We start from the raw sequence: 21,144 nt of genomic DNA, 5'->3' as shown, positions 1-21,144 counted from the left end.
GATTGGCTGATGCTAAATGAAGCCGTTCTTTTATCTCCTCTTCCCCTCCCCCGACTTGTGTGTCTAATGTCCCTTCATGCTTTTGCTTACGTGCTGAGACCCGTCCTTCTTTGCACTATTTACCTAAGACTGGCACGGAACCTGCTAATTTAACTTTCATTTTTGCTGCAGCTTTTGACATTAATCCAACAACCTCTGCAGCCTTTCCTCCGCCTGTTGCTTGTTGTCATATGTCTAAAGAATGGAGTCCTCATAATCAATCCATCTCTTGGGTCCCTTGCAGGGCACCCAGTCCCCGTGGATCCCCACTTTTTAACTGTACAGCCTATGGTTGGGGCCCACAAGGACATCTTTCTGCTGATCATGCTCACGTTGGGTTTGGCCTTCCGGCCACCTCCCAAGCAGCCTGGACGGAGGGGGCTCTCTGGGCCTGTTCTACGCCTCCCTAGTGCTCGTGCCCATGGTCCCTGGCACATCGATCCCTGGCGCGTTGTTTTGCCATCTCTCCTGGGGCTCCAGCATGCGGGACACGTGTCGCTAACACAGCTGCTGCTACTCAGTTTGATCGTGTGGATCTAGCCTCTCACGTTCCCGATCGTGTACTGTTGTGTGCTGCTCACCCTTACGTTTTCCTTACGACATCGTCTAGTCTTAATGTCACACTTGAAGATGGATTTCACACCACCCATGCCCGGCCTCCGGCCTGGTACACTTCTCATATTAACAGTGGACATGACTCCTCTCAGTATCTCTTCTGAAGCGACAACCTCAGGTTTGGCTACCTGTTCATTTCACCCGCCCCTGGGAGGGCGACGGTGGTGTTATGAGATTAACGCATGCAGTTTCAAAGTGGAGACAGAAACGCTTTATTGGTTGGCTGATTGCTTTTACCATCTCAGCCGTCATCATTCTTGCCAGTGTTTCAGTAGCAACGGTGTCACTTACTAAATCAACTCATGCCGCTCAGGTTGTTAATCCCGTTGTGACTGATGTTACTCAGGCTAGGATAACTCAGGCTCAAATTGGTAATGGAATTATGCATCGGCTTCGGGCCTTGGAAGTCGCCATTGGCGGCCGCCAGCGCCTGCAGTGTGATTGGCAGCGTGATAAGATATGTGTCACCCCCTCCAATATAACCGCTCCCACTATTCCTGGGACATTATTAAAAACACCTTCAAGGGGGCTTTTCTTCTGACTGGCAAAATAGTGTCGATACTCTTACTGCCCAGCTGCATCAGCAGCTCATTTACATTCAAAAGGAGACTCAAATATGGAACAGGAGTTACACGGTAATATGAGACGGCTTAACCCCGTCAGCTGGTTTCGTGGTCTCAACCTCCGCCTCTGGGTTATTGTTGGATTCTGTACATTGATCGCTTGTGTTTTTCCTACAGTCTGTGAGGTGATTTACTCCCTTCGTGCCTCTTTGAATCAGCCGCACCAGGTGATGATGTCCTTTCTGCGACCAAGAGTGATCTCCTTCAATCAAAATGAAAAAGGGGGATATGTGGGAGCCCATGACTGGGTTAAGAAATTGTAGCAGACCCCAGCCGCTCGTCACCTTTAGGAAGGACGCATGTCTTTGCTAGCAGGCACCAGCGCATCCACACTCCTGTCTCCTTGCCATAAAAAGCAGAGACAATGCCTTGCTTGCATAGTTGAGGTTTTAGCCTAGGGCGGCTTCCAGTGGCAAAGCCATTGTGTGTCCCTTGCTATGTATGCTGGCAGGACATGGCTTGTTTTAAGCATAGGTCCATAGTTCAGGGTTTACTCTGCTCGTTGCAAAGCAACAACCTATGCCCTCAGCGATAAACACTGCGCATGCTTTCTGCTTTTTGGATAGTCTGTAACCCCCAAGACAAGAAACTGGCTGGTCTGGTGGTCTGTTTTGTAATCAGCATCTTATGTCTGAAGAGTGTACCTTGTTCCTCTCTCCCCATGTCTGTCCTGAAGATTAATTAAGCCTTTGTACTCACTGTGGATTCTGTAATCTCTCCCAGATCCTACCTTTCCTTAAGCTCCTGCATCCCATGACACAACTGTTGGTGATTTTTCCTTTGATTGTACACAATAAGTGTGGGAGCATCTGAGAGGCTCGTGGAGTTGGTCCCCGACCCCCTCTCGCTCTCTTGACTTTCCACAGAGTCTCAAGTAATTCATATCCTCTCAGTGGGACTTCTGCGGGACAGAACCCACATCCCAGTTGAGTGTGGCACCTGGTTGGGGCTGGGGATTTAGCCCTCCCTTCCGCATCAGCTTGCTCAAATTGTCTTTGACACACACCCTTGAGATGTTCTCCATCTTACGTAAAGTGCGAATAGAAGTGTCCTCAGGAAACGTGTTGATATAAATCTAAAAGTGTGTATGTCATATAAACCAGCTGTAAGAGGGGTCCCCTTCGGCTGTTCCCACTACTCCCCCAGATTGTCCCCTTAAACCCCTCCTTTGTATAATTTGCAGGGCTCCCTTTCCTGCACTGTACTCAAGGCATCCAGCCCCCGCGCCCCCACCGCAGCAGGTCACACTCAGTTCCTCCCCTCCCTTTATCCCAGAAAAGGCAAAGCCCACTGGAGCTGGGCTCTCAGCCCCAGGACCTGCAGGTAGGTCCCACGTGCCAGGTTCTGGGTACCAGCCCCAGCTCACCTGCAGCAGCAGCAGCAGCAGCGGCAGCAGAAGCAGCAGCGGCAGCAGAAGCAGCAGCGAGGTGTGGACCCTGGTGCTCACTCCCGTGCAGGGATGCCTGGAACGCCCCCCAGAGCCCGCGGGCAACGCAAGTCCTCCCGGGCTGGTGGGGTCGCCTGGAGCCCATCCTTCCCAGGCACCCTCTCCTCCAGTCACTCTCTGGTCACTTTGTCCCGGACGCTCTCAACTCTCTCCTCCCTTCTCCCTGGCCGTTCTTGAGATTATCCAAGTGGGGCGGGCTGATCCGTCACCTTTAACCTCATAGGCCACAAGCATAGTTCTGAGGAAGGGAGTGGAGGAAGAGGAAACTGCCCCAACCCCACATGCAGCGGGGAGCAGGCTGGGCTGTGACCCCAGGAGATTAGGGCTTAGTCAGAGGAACATGAAACCAGCATCTATGGGGAAGTAGGGGTCAGGTTTCCAAAAATCAAAGGGATGCCCAATGATCTCTCTCGGTAGCAGGGCATTTCAGGGCCTGTTTCCTATAACCCTTATCCTTCAAAACCAAAGAACTGGAAGAGGAGTCCAAGAAAGAATAACTTTATTAAAGAAAAAAAAAAAGAAAAGTGAAAAAGAAAAAACAACTTTTACTTTCCAAAGAACAATCTTTATCCCAACCATATCTCAGGGCTCTGGGGTTTACAGACTTTTACACTTAGATGAATCTGCCTTTTTGAGTTTGGGATTAAAGAGGGAGGAGAGATGGGAAGGGGACTCCCTATGGGTAGGGTCTCTGTACCAACCTGGGGATTTTTGTATTATAATTATGGAAAAAGAAAAAGACAAGTTGGGAGTGTACTGTATCAATGCTTAAAGTTGCAACGATGAAGTTTAAAACAATGTGACATCCTTTAGTTCTCATGACCTTAGCATATGACCTTGTGATCACATTCCTTTGTATAAAATAGTAAGTAGTCTTTAGCAGATGAAATAGAGGGTAGATTTTCTTGTCTTAAGGTAATAGTTCTACGAGAGGCTACCGAATGTTTTAATTTTAATAGTTCATTATCTGAATCTCAACTAATAGTTTGATTTTAAGGTCTCGATATTGTTCCTGTGCATAAAGAGAAGCAGAGTAAAAATGATCAAATTTGCAACTTTGTGTTTCTTTTCAAAGTGGATATTTTAATAACATGGAAGTCTGTAGAAAACCTTGATGAAGTTGGAGTCACTGATTTAGCATTTGCAGATCTCAGGTGAGCTACACCATGTTGAGTGTTCATGAGAGAAACCAGGTGCAGGGTGTGCACCCTCCTGCTGGCGGTGACCCTGCTGATCCAGGACAGTGTGTTGTCCTGCGGAGACCTGGAGAGGGGCTGGGGAATGGGAGCAGAGGCTTCCACTTCTGTGTTTGCTTTGTGTTGAAGCAGTTGGTATTTTAATATATTAGAAACAACCACATTTCCAACATCCTCACACACTGGAAAATAACTGAGCAAGAAGCCAGTTTCCCGTAAGGCAATCCTTCTCCACTAGGCAGTGACTCGCTCAGCTGGTGGCTCTGGGCCTCACCTGCCGCACGTCTTAGGTGAGTCTGAGCTAGAAGACGCCAAGGTCCCCTCTCGGTTCTGAGTATCCAGGAAGTGTGAGTGTCCCTAGAAGTGCAGTAATACATTGTGGCCACAAGGTGGCAGCTCCCAGCTCAGTGTAAACTGATAAATGAAGAAAGTGATAGTGAGATCAGTTATTTGATTAAAAGAAAGGCAAAGGTGACAACTAGTTATCTAGACTCTACCTTCTGACCTTGGGTGTTGAGGGGTGCCTAACCCACCTCAAGGTCTCAGTATTTTTTGTGATGATAAAGTCATGAGTGCGTCTAAGCAGATTAATTTTGTCTTTAATTATCCGTTTCAGTCAGGGTCCCTGAAAATGCCAGGCTTGAACCTAAACATGTTCATTTTCCATTGGCGAGGAGTCAGAGCATGGGGGGTCAGCTGCCTTCCTTGGGCCTCATTGGCAGTAGGAGCTGATCCCACCGTCCCTGCCGCAGGCGGATAGGATGCTTTCTTTCCACTTCAGGAAGTCAATGGATTTTTCCGGTGAACAGAATGGGAGCGTCCTGAGGATCACTGGTAACTCATGGAATTCACTGCAAGACTGGGAACCGGGCGCTCCTTCCTGGCTTGGACTTCTGTTTGGATGGTGGCTGGATGACCCGGCCCTGGGCCCAGCCGAAATGGAGGACATTTTGGTGGACAGACAGTGAGAATCAGAAGGATAACAGAAAAGCGCCCGTCCCTTCCTCTGTTGGCATGGCGAGGAGACAGAATTCCTCGTGTGGGCCAAGTTAAAAGGGAAGAAGGGGATGGTCAGGGATGAGGTCCCCAGAGGGATGCTGCAGAGGGGGAGGGGAGGACACCTCACACGTCGGGAGGAAGGCCCAGATTTGGCCACTTGGACACCTTCTCCACGGAGGTGAACCAACCTCCGTGAATGGCTGGAAGAACATCCTGGAGAGAGGGAGCAGAAGAGGGAGGGAGGGCAGCGTCCAGGGGGACCACAGCCACACCCTCCTCTCTGTGTCTGGTGAGAGCTGGAGAGAAGAGGGGCCCTGCCATGTGGAATGATCACATTTCAGCAAAATGCAAAGAAACTATTGGAGGCTCTGGAGAGAGACCACGGCGGCAGAAACTGGAGGAGACGGGCGGGCAGAACCAGGTGTTAACGTAGGATCCGGGTAGTGAGCACACAGCTGGTCCCTGCATGGTTCTTTCAACTATCCACGTGCTCAAAATTTTTGATGAAACAATGTTGCGGGAAAAAAAATCAGAAATGTGAATTTGACTCCAGCAGTTAAAACAATCCAAATTATTACTAAGTGTAGTTTTACCCCAATGTCTAATACTGTGTATCTGGTGGTACCCCAATTTCTAACATGTGTGAGAGCGAACACATCTAATGTGAGAGTAGAAGTCATCATTTATATTTCCAGATTTATTTTCAGTGACTCAGAAATGTCTGTCCCTTCTCTTGGGTGTTTCAGCTGTCACACAGCCTGATCAGAAAGTGATTCCTCATGTTTCAGTATTTGAGTCAGCCCCCAAGAGCTGGCCAGAAATTTTCCTCTGAGAGATTTTACTCTCTTGCCCCTATTTATTCAGTTAATCATTGGAGATGAGCAATGATTATTGCTCATAATAATCATAATGGGGGTGGGGAGCGGGGGAGGGGAACGCTGCCAAATACAGCAGACAGGAGTGCTTCATGCTTTTGGCAAATGCAGTCTAATACTAATAATAGCCAGCAGAACTACTAAGCTCTTTCTTCAATTGTTTATGTGTAAATGTTTTTGTGCTGTTTTAGGGAAGGAAAAGGGAGATAAGGAGAGAGAGTTGAGGCTGTTTGTCTTCCTACATCAAAACCATCCTGTCAAGGTAAAAATACATACTTCTTTGTTGCTTAGAAGATTTTCGATCAAACATGGCAGATCATTCACTTCATTATTGCATAAGACCTATTAGCAAAAAGCATTTCATTCCAGTATTTAGAAGATTGAACAGCCTAGGAAAAAAGCCAACCCTTCCTTTTCTTTTCCGTACTTTGTTAAGGGGGACATCTCCAGAGAGATGATTTTAGAGGAAAAGATTGGTGACCAGTAATGGTGACTTTTCCAAACCTGGCCAAAATGTTGAATGAAGTGTGTGAAAAAGTCAGCTGAAGGCCAGGTGAGCTCTCCACACCTGGAGTTTAAAAATAGAAGACTGTGGATGTAGGAGAAATGTGCTCAGGGTGGAAACCTCCATGTCTTCGCGCTCATCTGTGGCACAGGTCAGCAGAGCCATGAAGCACTCAGGTCAGTGACCTATTCTTGAGGCAAAGAGCCAGCTAAGTGCCTTTAAGCCCTGGAGAAAGTAGACTGAGATCAACAAAAGATTTGGTTAGTGGCCAAAGTGAGAGGTGACTGGACTAGCAGGTGAAATGCTGTCAAAGCAGCCAGTTCAATGTTGCAGGCTCCAAGGATCTTGTTAAAATGGAGATTTTGATTCTGCAGGGGAGGTCAACTTTTACCTTTGCTTGTGGGGAAGGAAAAATAGTGTTCCCCCTACCCCTCTATGCTCTTGGCTGAGACCCCCTGTAATAAAAGATTAACAAGAGAGAAGCCAACAGAAGTTTAATACCCTGTCTCCCTCCCACATCCATGGGAGAGGCCCAGGGGCAGTGGGGCACTCCCAGAAATGGTTCAACCCACCACCTTCAATACCATCTTCAGCTAAAGACAAAAGAAGATGTTGGGGGTTGGGAATTTGTCAGGAAAAGCACAAGACAGGAGAGGGCAGTTGTTATGCAGATTTAAGTCCAGTGTGAGAAGAGTTGATAAGATTGATGAGCTTCTGGGTTTAGACATCCTCCTCTTCCAGGTTCAGAGGAGAAGATACCTTTACAAATGGAGATTTTCCCCTGATAAATGTACATGTCTCTTACAAAAGGGTAACTTCAACTGACATTTTCAGAACTTCTCCCATGTCTGTTGTTTCTTAAAAATAATCAGCTTGAAACCATCTTTATACGAAAGAAGCACATTTGTGATGACAGATGCCATCCCCCTTCACCCCCTGTTCTTTTTGGCTGGGCCTGTGAGTTACAGTGACATGAGACAGGTGGACACAGAAAAGCACACCCGTGTATTTAGTACAAGTTTTATATGATGTGGGAGCCCCAAGAAATGGTGAAACTTACTTGCTTTAATATAAGGCTGAACAAAGAGGGCAATTGTGGAAAAGCGATGAAGGGAGGTGGGGCGGCTGGAGGGAGATAATTATTTTAACTAGTAAAATGTGTGTAGAATTCTCTCAGTCTCAACTTCTCATTGCTGATGATAAAACTGTTCCTCTCCTCCCGGTACAGGGAGCACAACTTTCATACAGGAATGTCATCTCCTGCTTTTAAGAAAAATAAGAAAGGTAAGAGGAGTTTTCTTGTATTTGCTGTTTTTCAAGTGTCTTGAACTCAAAATAGTCCATAAGCCAGCGTGACATATTTTGGGGCTGTATGTTCTGATCTCGTCCCTGTTCAGCGGGGCTGAGGGGGGGCTCACCATATGAGTAGTGAGGCCTAAAACTGTGCTACCAAATGGAATGAAAAGGTAAACCCACATCATTAGTTTTCTCTAAAATACCATGCAAGCTGGGACAGTTACGTGTGCGACTATCCCACTTTTGAAATTCCATGTATATTTTCCAGTGTTATCACAGCTAACTCCTTAAATATCAAGTTGCTGAGGACAGAGTTATACAAATTGCATTTTTGGAAACAAGAGCTCTATGAAGATTTTTTATAAACTAATGATTTATGTTCCTTCACTGAGCATCAGTCTATGCTACACATAGTGTTTTATGATGTTAAAGTAATGAAACACGAGGCCACTGGACTGAGGCGGTTCTAAGGCCTTTCTGTCTGTGTCAGCAAGCCAAAACCTAAGCCTCTTATAAATATCTTGACGGTAAGAACAACCAATCACAAACAGCCAACCAGGCTTTCCTAAACAATGCAACCACTTAAAGCCACAGCCAATCAAACAATTTCCCTGATTGGGGCGCGGGGGCGGAGGGGTGCATAGCTCAGTAGTGGAGCGTGTACATAGCATGCACAAGGTCCTGGGTTCAATTCCCAGTGCCTCCATTAGAATAAATAAAGACCTAGTTATCTCCTCCCCGTAAACAACAACAACATAAATGTCCTTCCTGCTACACCCCCTCTATAAAACCCTCACCCCGAGCGCTTGTCTGTGAAGTGCTCTGAGGCTTTGGTGCTGCCCAATTTGAATCGGTTTTTGCTCAGATCGACTCTTCAATGTTTTAAAGGCCTCAGTTTAGCTTTAACAGTGGTGAACTTGTCAGCGAACGAAAGGATACCTCACAGCACCTGACGTCTCGGATGGCGGAGGGGCGCTAAATAGAGACCAGGCGTTGCGTCTGAAATCAGACAGCTCCCCCCCTTCTTTCTGAGCGCGGCAGGGGTCTTTGCACTGGATCCGAAGGCGCTCAGAACTGACTCCCTGCGGCCTGAAAAGGTTCGGTCGCCACCTCGTGGATGAGAAAATAACCACACCCACCCTCCCGAAATCTACCATTTTCTGCACAAGCGAATGAAGTAAAACCCCCAGCATGGTTCACTCTCAAACTGCCAAGAAGTATTTGTAGCCCCCTGTTGAAACCAGGACAAGAGGCCCCATCGAGTGGCTTAGCCGGGGCCCCACTGCACACGCGAGACCCCCCCCCCGCCGTCCCAGCTCCCCCGGAGCGGAGTCCCAGCCCGTTGGGCGGGACGGGCCTGCTCAGCGCTGGTTCAGTAGCCTGCCCCACCGAGCCCTGCCACCCCGAGCCGTGCAGGAAGGCGACCTGGCCACAACCAGGCCGCTTTTCGCCTGGGAGGGTCCGCCCCGCAGTGCTGCCAGGAGCGCGCCTCCGCCTGCCGGCCGGGCGCCGCGGGTCTGGGTCACTGAGTGCGGCCGGGTGGGCGCACGCTTACTCAGGGAAGCTGTCTTTTAACAGCCCGCAAGTTAGGTTTTAAACTGCCACCGTTTGGTAGACTCAGCGGAGGGCGCCTCAATGTCAGAGTGAATTTAGAGAAAGGAGCACAGAGCCTCCCGGAGCGCCCCCGGCCGGCGCCGCTCGCAGCCGCCGTGGCCTGACCACGGGGCGCCCTGGAGGCCCGGGCTCCTTCCCGGTGCGGGAGCTCGGGAGTGACTGACTTTCACCACGTGGTACTTCAATGTTACTGAATTTCCATCTGCGCCTCCAACCGCTCCACACCTTTCGGGGGTAATAAGAGGAAGAGGGGCGCCAGGAAGGAACAGCCAGCGACGCTTCCCGGGACTGTCACCCGCACGCGCCTTCGTATTAAGAAAGGAGTTGGAACAGCATTTCCTCCTCAGCAGCAGTTTTTTCCAACAACCAGGGAGAAATAAGGCTCTGAAATAGAACTGCATAAAAAGCCCATCATGACCAGAAAAATCCAGTTTCTAGTGTTAAATAGATCTCAAGGAAGGAAAAAGTCCAGATGCACCAAAACTTGGATGTATTGTTTTATTATGTACAAAACCAAGCATACAATAATTACAACAGCAGAAAACAAACATGCTGAATATTTTGGGGCCATTTTGAACGGTGCTCTGCACATGTGCAGGAATAAATAATAAATACTGCTTCTCCATTACCCTGAAATACGAGAGTACCACCCAGAGTGTCGTGTTTGTATTCAACTACTCAAGTGAATGAACGTGAAGGGAAGAGGAAACAGGCAACATGTAAACACGGCAGGCAGAAACTCTTCTTTCTGGAAACTAACCAGATGGGCCTAGGAACCACTACAAACCAGCCACATCCTCTCCAGTCTTCCATCTCACAGGCCACCAACCCCACCCTCTCCAGCTCATTACAAACTTGCAGCCAGTTCAGTTGTGAGAGATTTGAGACGTCATCTAACCCTGAACAACTGTCACTAATACTCACACTTCTGTAGCTCATTTCTGTACGTTTTAACAGCTTTCCCCCTGATTCTAAGCCCGAGGCAGTTTCTCTTACAGTTTCTACACTTTTTTTTAATACCTTGGATTGTTTTAATTGGTTTAAATGCAATAGCTATGTAAACAACTCCACAGAAGTGAGAGGCACTTCAGAAATACAGTGACTCGTGTTAGGAGATTCCATGGCTTAGATCTGAGGAACTGAATGAGCTGACAACTCAACTTTCCACGTCGTCTGCTTGGACGGCGACATTCTTACCTACAGCATTTAGGGCATTCAGAAATGGGCGTCAGAAATCATAAAATTGTGCTTATGTTCTGTAATGACCCTGCAGTCACTAGGAGCTCTGACCCAATCCTAATAATGTTGGTTAAAATAAGCTGTCAGCCCGAGGCGAAGAAGGAGACGAACGAAGTCACTTTTTCAGGCTTTAAAACTGTCGTATTGTGTAACATTATGACTACTCCCCTAAATTAAGCAACCAACCTCGAGTCAAAGAGCAGGGAACAAATGTAACATCCAGGTCGTTACCCCTGCGCTCCTCGGTTGGCTCAGACACACACAAGGCGGAGAAAGGCCATGTCACCCTCGCCCTTCGGATCTCCGAGGGACCTCACAGGCGTGTTACCGGTGGCTCAGCACACACCCTGCAGGAGTAACGCCCGACCGTACACGTGTCTGCAACGTGCTGGTGGAGGCTGGCCGGCCCTGCCACTTCAGAAAGAGCTGCATGAAAATCTAGCAGAGAAAGAATTGCGAGCTGGGGGCCAGCCGTGTGTGAAGGACGAACCTGTCTGTGCCCACGGGAGCAGGGCAAGCGGGGGACACACGGGGCCGCCAGGGACCACAGGAAGGAAAAGCAGGAATAGCACTACGTTTTCAAAGTACTGCATTGACACTGAGTACAAAAGTTACAGTGTAACTGCGAACCACGGAAGGCATGCCTGCCAGGGGTCTATCGTTTGCTCACAGATAAACAGGCATAAGATCTTACTGTAAGCGCGGGCTTTCTCCCATGGGGTGGCGTCAGAGACAAGGGATGTCAGAGGGAATCCGTAGAAATCCGGAAATCAAGTCTTCGAAGAAGACTACCATCAACAACTTGCCACGGTGTTTAATACGATTCAAATGAGATTTCAAAACAGGATCTTAATATTTAACTTTTCCCCGTGATTTTCATTATTTATAAATGCATCTTGTCCTCATGTTAACTTAAAAAGTGCTTGGATGACATTGGGTGTCATTGCTGAGCGAAAAGCCTGCAAGCTATTAAGTATTTTCAATGATAAGTGCCCAATTTTTCATTTGCCCCAAACGTGAAAAAATAGAAACATATATGTAAAAAGACAAATAGAGTAATTGTTTAAAGGGCTAAAATCAGCTGCAGCCTTAAAATACACTGTATATCAAGAAGTGGGCAACCAGAGGTTTAAAGGTATTCACTGTGGTATCAGGAGGAACCTGAGCACAACAAGCAGAGGAGCAAGCGGCTGCACCTGATGGCCAGTAAACAGGCAGCACGTAGGAGAGCCTGGAAGCCCCGGGCCGGGGGGGACGCTAAGACCGGCAGTGCACGTGTCCCCGTTCCACGCCCCCTCAGGCCTGAAACGTGTCCTCTCCCTCTGCTCCCAGCAAGAGTATCAGCTCCTGCTCTCACAAGCGAGGACAGATCCTTCTGACTGCAGCCAGCAGGGTCCAGGCCCCGATCTCTGATGGAGGAGCTGTTACACCCAAAGCGATTCCATGCGTCGCTGTCCGATCGTAGGCCCTTCATTTGCGGAATCTAAAAGCTGCTTTTCCTGCGGCTCCTCTTCAGAGAAGCCACACATCCAGGAATCCTGGGGGGCAAAACTTCATTCTTCCCTCCCACCAAGCGCTAACAATCACGCCTAAACCCACTGACCTCCACCTGGACGGTCTGCGCACTATTTTAACCTCACGTTAGAGAACACAAAAATGGACTTCGCCACCACCTCTCAATTGAAAATGCCTTTTTTTTTTTTTTTAACCCACATCGGGGAAAATGTATGAAAGCACTGGGTTCCGTTGCCTGGAACAGCAGGCAGCTTAGTGATAAATGACTCTGCTCTAAATAGCAGCTCCGTAACCCGCGGCTGAGACGCACGGAGCTTCTGCTGAGTGAGCAGAGGACGCCGGGGATGCGGGGACCCCTCTCTCACATGGCAGATTCCGCACCGCACTGCACCGATGTCCACAGTGCGGGCTGTTTCCCGTGTGGTGTGCGTGCAGTGTAGATGGGGAGCTAAACATCCCAGCTCTCCGTGTCCTGGCTGAGGTGTTGGGAGTTTAGTTGACACTTCCCCTCCCCGAGAGCTGTCCTTTTATTTTTTTATGTGGCACAGACCGTGGTTGATTTTTGTTTAAAGGGCTCTCATTTGCTTAAGCCTGTCAACACAAAAAAAAGGTTTAAGGAAGGACACCTTTGTTTGAAAATAACCCTAGTGGGGCCCAGATGGGGGCTGGGATGGACTGAGTCAACTACTTCAGTGTCAGTAATCAGCAAATTTCTTAAAACTCACGGTATTGTCACTTTTGGAAGTGCTCTAGTGTTTAGGTCCTTGAGATTCATCACCTCAGTTATGATTTGAATTTATACGTGTTCTGTTTCACTCCATTCGTTTTGAGCTTTTTCTCACTGGAGAGAGAGGCGCGGACACAGTTACCTACATTGCCCTTCTTCTTAAGGTTCGCGTGCCCCTGGGCCCTGGCGGCCCTGTAGGAGTCCGGGGAGTCCAGAATGACCACTGCGGGTCTGGGAGCACGGAGGTTACCGCTGCTCTCCACCTTAGGGCTACCGCTGTCACCGCAGGACAGGTCCCAGCGCTGGGGCCTGGAGCTCTTGTGTGATTTCTTTTTCTTCTCCTCTGTCTGCGTGTCCAGGGTTTGCTTCTGAGAACACAGCCTGCTGCCACACAGCACATCGAGGGGGCTGGAGGAGGCCTCGGTCATGTCCCAGGACGGACGGGCACCTTCGCAGTGGAAGTCCTTCTTTCGTGAAGGGCCTGACTTCAGAGGCCCTTCCTGGAGAGGCCTGGACAGAGCACTGGCCATCAGCTTGCTTCTCCCGGGACTTTTCAGAGCCCCAGAGGCGGTGGGGGCCATGGGAGGCCTCGCTTTGGCCCCCTTTCCCTTTTCACTCTGAACCGTCTGGACCTGCAGCCACTCGAGCTGGACCAGCCTATCGAGGTACCTGCCGAGAAACCCCCCGGTTCGCGGCACGGCCTCAGCCCTGTGCTCTGAGTTCAGAAGCACAGCCATGTCCTGCAGGTCCCAGGAGTTAAAAGGGGGTGGGAGGAAGTCAGGGTAGCAGTACTCCGGCTCCGCATGGCCCTGCCCGGGGTGGAGGTCGAAGTGAACCGGATCAATCTCTTCAGCTCGAAGATGAAGATCTGGAGGCGTGAGGGGCGAAGGTGGAATGGGGATTCTTTCTGAATCAGAGAGGTCGCTGGCACTGTCCTCATCAGCATCTTCTTTGAGAATTTTCATTGCCTGAAAGTCCAGGAACAACTTGGTCCCTGAGGCCCCCCGACACCTGGGCCCGAGGGGACTCCTCTCGGGGTCTCCTCCTGGAGAAATGCTCCCCTTCAGCCTGTCCTCAGCGGGCCGGGAGGCAGCTCCGAGACTGCTTCTTGGCTGGGGGGAAACGTGGGGGAGGCGGGGCTTACTCTGTCTTTTTTTTGAAGAATTCTTTGAACGTTGCACTTTATTCCAAGATGGGCCTGCATTCATGTTGCTGCGAGAAAGAAAACTGCAGCTCTTAGTCCAGGTGACAGAAGCCGGGCTGCCTGTGACGAAGCAAAGGAGCACAGAGGCCCCCAGCCGCAGACTTCAGCTGTCACTCGGCATTAGAAAATGTGAGGCCTCTGAACTCCTCACAGAACAAGTTATAGAACAACCTTCCATGTAACACTATTTAGGAAGCATTATAGTAAACGAGAGCCAGAAGTAAATGCATAGGTTCTATTTTACATCAAATGTTAGCATTTAAGAAAAACACTATCATTTCGTAAAGTGCTTCAATTATCATTTTAAACCCATTGTACGTTTTGAAAAACACTAGTTTGGAAAAAAATCTCTCCTAGAACTCTCAATCTGTCCTGTTAGTGATGAACACTGTTTAATAACATGGGAAGTGAAATGCACAGCTTTCTTTTATATAGCGGATTTAAATGTGAACAAGATGTAAAGTACAAGTTTTACAGAACTTAATCACTGATTGGTGGTGATTCTGAGCCAACAAAAATCTTACGTAAAAGTGCAGCACATACAACCTACATCTTAAACCAAAAGCTTATCGGTGTTTTCAAATAGAAAACACACTCAGGAAAACTGTCTTTAAAAGGATAGGAATCAAATCACATGGTGCCTTATAACACAACATGAATAAAAAATAGGTTTAGTGCTATCTTGTGATTGGCGGGGAAGCAGCTATCACGCACACAGCCTGCATTACATGCACAGCAACTGATTCTTCCCGTAATGTATTCTGAGGCAGGATCTCATATCAGAGTGGAAAATATTTTCCTTTCAACTTATTTACCAAGAACATAGCATTTTACAAGAATGAATAATACTTCTCAACAACGTCAGGTGGGGTTAAAAAAAAAAAAAGCTGGTAAACATGCTTGTGGAAATGTCAGAGGTTCATTTGTCCAGTGGTTTCTACCACACTAAGCAATCAATTACTTGAAAATGTCACTTCTTAATTAATAAACATGAGGGAAATTAAATCATTGCCAATAGCACAACACGTGCTCAGTAAGTGCTGAAGAATTGGATGAAGGAGCTGTCATTTAGAACTCTTAACAGCATTGTTTAAACTGCGGTTTACCGCCAGTTGTCTGTGTGCATGCATAAATGTTATTATCGGTATCTTTTTTTTTATATAAAGGGAAACTAATGTAGAAAGATGATTAAGGGGCTAACCTAAAACTGTGGATTCTGCTAAAGTGCAAGAATTAAGTCCTCTGGAATTTTTACCAATTTGTATTGTTTAAAATCACCTTGCCCACAAGTTTCTGCCAGATAAGAAATGTAAGTGTATATTTCTTATCCACAGACATATCATTTTGTTTTCCCAACCATGCATATCTCAGTTCTCCCAATCTGGGAGAATATTTCAGATTGGGAGAACTGAGATAAAGTAGCTTTTGCAAGATAAAGCAATTATATGAAAAATTATTTACCTGCTTTTCTGATAAGATTCATTCACCCTATTCCTTTCCTTGAAAAAAACACATGGCTGATCATCATCTAGGGTTTGGTGAAATGTCTGAAAAACAGACACGCGGTGATGAACACCCTGAGTGCATGCGCACGCGCGCGCGCACACACACACACACACACAAAGAAACAAACATAACAAATCTAAGCAAGATTTTACTTTATAGTTTACATCACCTCTGCTGTAGTGTGTGAAATATTCTTGCCCAGCCCGCTGGAAGACGATGACAGCTGGGGAGGTGGCTTCTTTATTCCTCTTATATTTGGAAAGGACTCCTCACCACCAGAACTAGAAGCAACAGAACAGTGCCAGTAAGTACTGATTGCAAATGGTCCTGTCACAGTACTGTGTTGGTTTTCACTTGTGTGTTTTTAAATATTGAAATTGTATTGAAATACTAGGGCATATTGCCCCCATTTACAATTTAATCTTTTTCTTGTTTTCTTTTCACAGAGGATATTAGATACAAGGTCACACAACTGTAAATGGGTTCCATTTCTCTCCCTGCACACACACACACACACACACACACACACACACACACAATCTCCTTGAAAATAACACGTTGGGGAAATTTGTGAGGCTACTTTAAGGTCAGGTGTTAATCTAAAGTTCCCATGTCCAATCATTTATTCATTCATTCAACAAAGGATTACAGGAGGCCTAGAAATTGGCAGGATTGTGCACATGTCCTGCTCTCATGGAACTTGGACTCTCATGGGGAGGCTCCCTTACAATTCTCCTGCCTTCACTATCACATCAATCCATGAAAAGGTTATCAATATTTTAATACATGCCATATAGTGTTATCTCTTTGTGACATTTTGTTGAATCGGACCACCCAAGGCTGCTTTTCCTCTTTTATTTTGAGTGGCCTGCTAAAAGTGCCCCATCTGAACGTGAATACGTGTTTCTTCTGTAATATCCCGTCTCTGAAAAACGGAAAAAGAGGTGGGATTATAGAAGATTTTTATGTCCTTCCTAAAACTTTGCTGTATTATTTTTCAAGATACCATGTATGCCACTTTAGTCACTGTACATACGATGGTGATAAAAATCGCATGTGGGCTGGCACAGTTAATGAATTATACCATAACAAGCTTGATTCACGTTAGATGCAGAAAGTATTCTTTACCACCCCTCCTTCACTAGTCTGGTTTTCTTTCTGCTTTGTCCCTCTGGACAGGGAAAGAACCCTCTAGAACGCTTGCTAGAAAGTGAACGTCCATCTGCTCCATTTCACTTGTCAAGCGTTACACCCTAGGCTGCTGCGTTTCCTGCGCAAAGTTACTGAGGGGAAGAAGAGAGGAATGCCTCTAGGGTCTTAAGGATGCAGAAAACAAGCTCCCAGTTCCCCTGGTGATTCAGGCTTGCATTGGAACAAAGCTCACAGTCTGAAAGTCTGGCTACAAAGATGCCTCCCAAGCGCCAGGGGCTGATTAAGGGCAACTGCACAATTCATCACAGGGTGTTAACTCTTGTTCCCACATCTTCCTCTCTGGCAGAGCGCCCAGAGACAGGCAGCGGCAGCACCGCCCCCTCCCCACCCGCGGGGAAGGGCTGGCGTCCCGGTCCCGGGCGGCAAAGCATTGTGGGTGACGTGGGGACAGGACGCTTATCCTCTGCGCAGCGAGGCGCCCTCGGTCTGGCCGAGGGTCCAGATTGAGGTGCAGATGTCCACAGAGTTGGTTGGCCTAGAGCCTTAAAATTCGCCCTGGGCCAGCTTCTGGAAAGGCGGGGTTTCGCGCCGCCCCCCGCCCCCATTAACCCAGAACCCCCGGGAGCCGCAGCATGCCTCCTCCTGGTCCTCCGTCAGCGCGGGCGCCGAGCTCCCGTCGACCGGCGCGCGGGCCAGGCGCATGCACACAGAAATTGATCAGACCTGTTTCGCGATCTCTGAGGCCACGTGACGGGGCCGCAAGGCTTCCTTCCCGGGGCCGGGAGGCCGGAAGGCCGGACTGCGGCGCGCTGCGGCAGGGGCTCGGGCGGCGGCGGCGGCGGCGGCGGCGGCGCTCGGGCCGGCGGGAGTCCGCGCGGGCGGCGTCACGAGGGGCGGGGCGGAGGCTCGCCGGGAAGTTGCACCCGACAAGTTGCTGCCATGTAAGTAACGCTGCGGCCCCGGAGGGCGGGTGGGGCCGCTGGGCGGACGCCGCCTTCTCCGGCACCTCCGAGGAAGCAGAGAACCGGAGCCACCCTGCGCTCCCAGGGTAGCCCGAGCCACCCTGCGCTCCCGGGGTAGCCCAGAAAAGCGTCCAGGGGAGAAAGCACTCATCTTTGGAAACCAGCTGTGTTTTCGCTGCTGGAAGCGGAAGAGCTGGGTGAGGACTCCAGGGGCGAGGTAGCGGACGAGGGGAGGGCGCGGCGGGCCCCCAGGCTTCCCTGCAGGCTGCGGTTCTGGCGGACACTCCGCGGGGGCTGTTGAGTAGGGCCCAGGACACCGAGGGAGCGGACGCGGGGTCCCGAGGCTGCCCCTGATTCCGTCGATCCATCGCCCGACGGCCGGCCAGGCCATGTCCAGAGGCCCGGGCTCCGCGGTTCTCCCCGGCGCTCCGGGGTCCCGGAAGCCCGCTCCGCGGAGCCTCAGCTGCCTCTCGGACCTGGACGTAGGCGGAGCCCTGGAGCCGCGGCCCTGCAGGCCCCCCGGGAGCCCGGGCCACGCGCCGCCACCGCCGCCGGCGCCGTCTGGCTGCGACCCCCGCCTGCGGCCCATCATCCTGCGGCGGGCGCGGTCGCTGCCCAGCTCGCCCGAGCGCCGCCAGAAGGGCGCGGGCGCTCCAGGAGCTGCGTGCCGGCCGGGCTGCAGCGGGCAGCACCGCGTGCGCTTCGCCGACGCGCTGGGCCTGGAGCTGGCACAGGTCAAGGTGTTTAACGCGGGCGACGACCCGTCCGTGCCTCTGCACGTGCTGTCACGACTGGCCATTAACTCGGACCTGTGCTGTAGCAGCCAGGACCTGGAGTTCACCCTGCAGTGCCTGGTGCCCGACTTCCCGCCGCCCATGGAAGCCGCCGACTTCACCGAGCGCCTGGGTCGCCAGCTAGTGTGCCTGGAGCGCGTCACCTGCTCGGACCTGGGCGTCAGCGGGACGGTGCGCGTGCGCAACGTGGCCTTCGAGAAGCAGGTGGCAGTGCGGTACACCTTCTCGGACTGGCGCAGCGCGCACGAGGCGGTGGCTAGGTGGCGCGGGCCCGCGGGCGCCGAGGGCACCGAGGACGTCTTCGCCTTTGGCTTCCCGGTGCCGCCCTTCTTGCTGGAGCTCGGCTCCCGAGTGCACTTTGCCCTGCGCTACCGGGTGGCCGGTGCCGAGTACTGGGACAACAACGACGGTCGCGACTACAGCCTCACGTGCCGCGACCACGCGCTGCACATGCCGCGGGGTGAGTGCGAAGAGAGCTGGATCCACTTCATCTGAGCGCCCCCGGGCCCGGGACTGGTGCCTCCGCACGCACGCGAGCCGAACCTGCCGTTGCTTCAGAGCCCTGCTCTCATCGGGGATGGCCCTACTTCACAGCCCATCCCCAAACTTTGGTCGTCTGACCCCACGTCCTGTTGCAAGGTGTGCTGGCAGTGATCCATCCTGTCTTCTACTCGAAACGTCTGTGTCACTTGGTCTAAAACGTAGCCTCAGCTGCCACGAGGCCGAGCTGTGTCTGTGCTGGGGTGGGGAGCTGGGAGAGTGGATGCAGGGGCCGGCGGGCGCTCTGAAGAGGAGCAGGCAGGGTGTTTATGAAAAGGCCTGCATCCTCCCTCTGGGAAGGCCTGTGGCTTCCGCATATATCCTGATTGGGTTTCTCTGAATGTAGTTGTTATTTATTATCATTGTGATGTTGGGACCTTTTGCCCTCAATGGATGCCTTCTTGGAACGTTCTGGATTTAATAAGCTAAAGAAAGTCAGCCTCGCTATTTGTGCCTATTGTAGGCAGAATATACAGTGTGACCCCCCATCGTGGTCCCCCAAGGCATTCCTGCCTCGGGTCAAGGAAAACCTGAGATCTCACTTGCTTGCCAATGTCTGTAGGCTTCTAACAGCCGGGAAACTATTAATAGGCAAGAAATTTATGCCTCATCAGTCATCCTACAACCATTCCTGGGAGTTCAGGCTGCCCTGGTTCGGCTGTGAGTCTCCTACATCAGCAACTGAGAAGGAGGAAAATGCTAAAACTGTTAACTAGCAAAACAGCCCTTCTGCAGTCTCTCTTCTCATTTTGTGTGTTTTCCTTGTGTATGTTTGATGATTACATATCTGCATGTTATCAGGCCATTCTGTTTAGGTTTGAACAACCTAAACATTTGAAGAAATTCTGCCTTAAGTTATTTCAGTTTTCAGGCAACTCTATAGTTTCCGGCCACGATGCCCTTTGCAATTACCTGTTTGATGATTAAGGTGGCTCTCTTTATGACTTCTTAAGCATCAAAGTTTCCAGCAGTCATCTTTTAGAAGTTATCTTACCAAGTGGAACGAACAGGTATTTTCAGCGATAGCCAGAGCACTGGAGGGAAAAGAAGACACCAATATTTATACTTTTGAAATTGTTTTCAATTCTATTTATATATGCCTGCTTTTATTAGCTACCTGCCAGCTTTATTCTTTGTGCCTTCAGACAGAAAAGTTTATGACATTGTCTGGACTTGTTTTCCAGTTTTTAAATGTTAAGTGCTTTAAAAAAAAAAAACCCTCCAACCAAGAAGTCAAGACCATTGTTCCCTGCAGAGTGCCACAGTGACTTAAAACTCTCAGCGAGGGACTGGTGATTTCTTTTGGTGCTGAGCAGTGGTCAGACAGCAGGTGCTAGCACTGAGGTGTGAAAACCCAGGTGGACGTGGTCTCTAACTTGGGAAGCTGCTTTCTGATACAGCTGAAACAGTGTGTTCAATTTTGTGATGACTATCACCAATGAATTAACTCTAAATTTTTAAATGCTTATTGCCACTTGTCAAATAAGTATGTAAAGGATATGCTTTGCTTTTAAACCAATTTGTGTGTGTGTGTGTGTTTAAGATTCCAACAGCAGGGATGGCTTTCTCTGGTACCTTCTGATCTAAGAACATGGAATTTTGATTTTAAATGTTGTGACTAAATGGAACAGTTGCTGGCTGTTAGAACTGTGTACTACATTGACATGCAAGAGGGAGAGAAGCCTGGTTGCATTTCCTGCTCTTTAACAAACAGTCCAGTGAGGTCAGGAAGCCTGTGAGGGCCTCGGCTGCTTTGCCCTTGGCCCCGGCCCTGTGCGCAGGAGCATTCAGGTATGAGCTGGAGCTGGCAGACGTATTGCTATGGAAAGGCACGTAGAGAATCTTATAATCCGTCTGAAGGTCACTTCCCAAAAAAGGTTCTGGTCACAGAGTACAAAGTAAATGTTACATCTTCGATATTAAGAGAACCTCAATGTGCCTTTGAAAAAAGATCAATATTTAAACATTTTAAAGCTTAAATATACCTGCCTAGTTGATTAAAAAAGCTGCAGAAAAGTTTAAGGAGATGTTCAGACCTGAAAATACAGTTATGTGGCCGAGAGGTTCACATTTTGTTGTGGATTGTGCAATGATTGGGTTGTCTCCCCAAACATATTTTAATGCCTGGCATGTAAGATGACTTCACCTATGCCTAAATATTAAAGTCTATATGCACAAATTGTTGGTTGGAGTGTGCTTGGTGTGGTTTTTTTGGTGGTCTAATTACTGAAACAAGGCTTTAGAAACTTGTTGATTGTTATTTCACACATAAGTCTGCTCCTTCCTAAAACGCTGT

General features: G+C 49.4%; 4 protein-coding genes across 12 annotated transcripts in view; 2 read left to right on the top strand and 2 right to left on the bottom strand.

Moving 5' to 3' along the window:
• CDH26 (cadherin 26) overlaps positions 1-11,922 on the bottom strand; it is a 54,521-nt gene extending 42,599 nt beyond the window's left edge. The window contains exons 1-2 of the mRNA XM_032462332.1: positions 11,806-11,922; positions 2,644-2,862 (exon numbers count right to left, since the gene is read on the bottom strand). Of these exons, the coding sequence (XP_032318223.1) occupies positions 2,644-2,862; positions 11,806-11,922 (336 nt within the window). The remainder of the gene's footprint in view (positions 1-2,643; positions 2,863-11,805) is intronic.
• On the bottom strand, positions 9,694-17,403 carry FAM217B (family with sequence similarity 217 member B). Of its 2 annotated transcripts, XM_032461479.1 has the most exons (5): positions 17,276-17,391; positions 16,191-16,325; positions 15,570-15,681; positions 15,356-15,441; positions 9,694-13,902 (listed from the first exon to the last, which is right to left on the bottom strand). In XM_032461479.1, the coding sequence occupies exons 2-5, from the start codon at positions 16,214-16,216 to the stop codon at positions 12,747-12,749; spliced, it is 1,380 nt and encodes a 459-aa protein (XP_032317370.1). In that variant the 5' UTR covers positions 16,217-16,325; positions 17,276-17,391; the 3' UTR covers positions 9,694-12,746. The 2 variants fall into 2 exon arrangements, with proteins under 2 accessions (XP_032317370.1, XP_032317371.1); XM_032461480.1 differs by lacking the exon at positions 16,191-16,325 and having other exon boundaries at positions 17,276-17,403.
• Positions 17,000-21,144, top strand: part of SYCP2 (synaptonemal complex protein 2) — a 75,412-nt gene continuing 71,267 nt past the window's right edge. For 7 of the 8 annotated variants that reach the window (XR_004313020.1, XR_004313019.1, XM_032461471.1 and 4 more), the window contains exon 1: positions 17,000-17,493. Coding sequence is in view for 5 of the 8 variants with exons in the window: in XM_032461471.1 (XP_032317362.1) it covers positions 17,185-17,493 (309 nt within the window). In the remaining 3 variants the exon portion in view is untranslated. The remainder of the gene's footprint in view (positions 17,494-21,144) is intronic. The other variant, XM_032461475.1, reaches the window with a different exon arrangement.
• PPP1R3D (protein phosphatase 1 regulatory subunit 3D) lies at positions 17,411-21,027 on the top strand. The gene has a single exon (XM_014551758.2). It carries the CDS (start codon positions 17,904-17,906, stop codon positions 18,801-18,803), a length of 900 nt encoding a protein of 299 aa, XP_014407244.2. The 5' UTR covers positions 17,411-17,903; the 3' UTR covers positions 18,804-21,027.

This window comes from Camelus ferus, chromosome 19 (assembly GCF_009834535.1).
Source record: "Camelus ferus isolate YT-003-E chromosome 19, BCGSAC_Cfer_1.0, whole genome shotgun sequence".
Classification (NCBI taxonomy): Eukaryota; Metazoa; Chordata; class Mammalia; order Artiodactyla; family Camelidae; genus Camelus; species Camelus ferus.
The sequence above is the reverse complement of the archived record's forward strand: the minus strand, read 5'-3'. Positions and strand labels throughout refer to the sequence as shown.

What these genes read in the sequence shown, in the direction of transcription:
- FAM217B (XM_032461479.1), bottom strand. Translation starts at nt 16,216, where the DNA reads ATGTCACAAAGAGATAACACTATATG. An exon ending in CAAAGAGATAACACTATATG is followed by an intron (nt 15,682 to 16,190) that starts GCATGTATTAAA and finishes TGTTGCTTCTAG; the next exon opens with TTCTGGTGGTGAGGAGTCCT. An exon ending in GAATCTTATCAGAAAAGCAG is followed by an intron (nt 13,903 to 15,355) that starts GTAAATAATTTT and finishes TCTTTCTCGCAG; the next exon opens with CAACATGAATGCAGGCCCAT.
- PPP1R3D (XM_014551758.2), top strand. Translation starts at nt 17,904, where the DNA reads ATGTCCAGAGGCCCGGGCTCCGCGGTTCTCCCCGGCGCTCCGGGGTCC.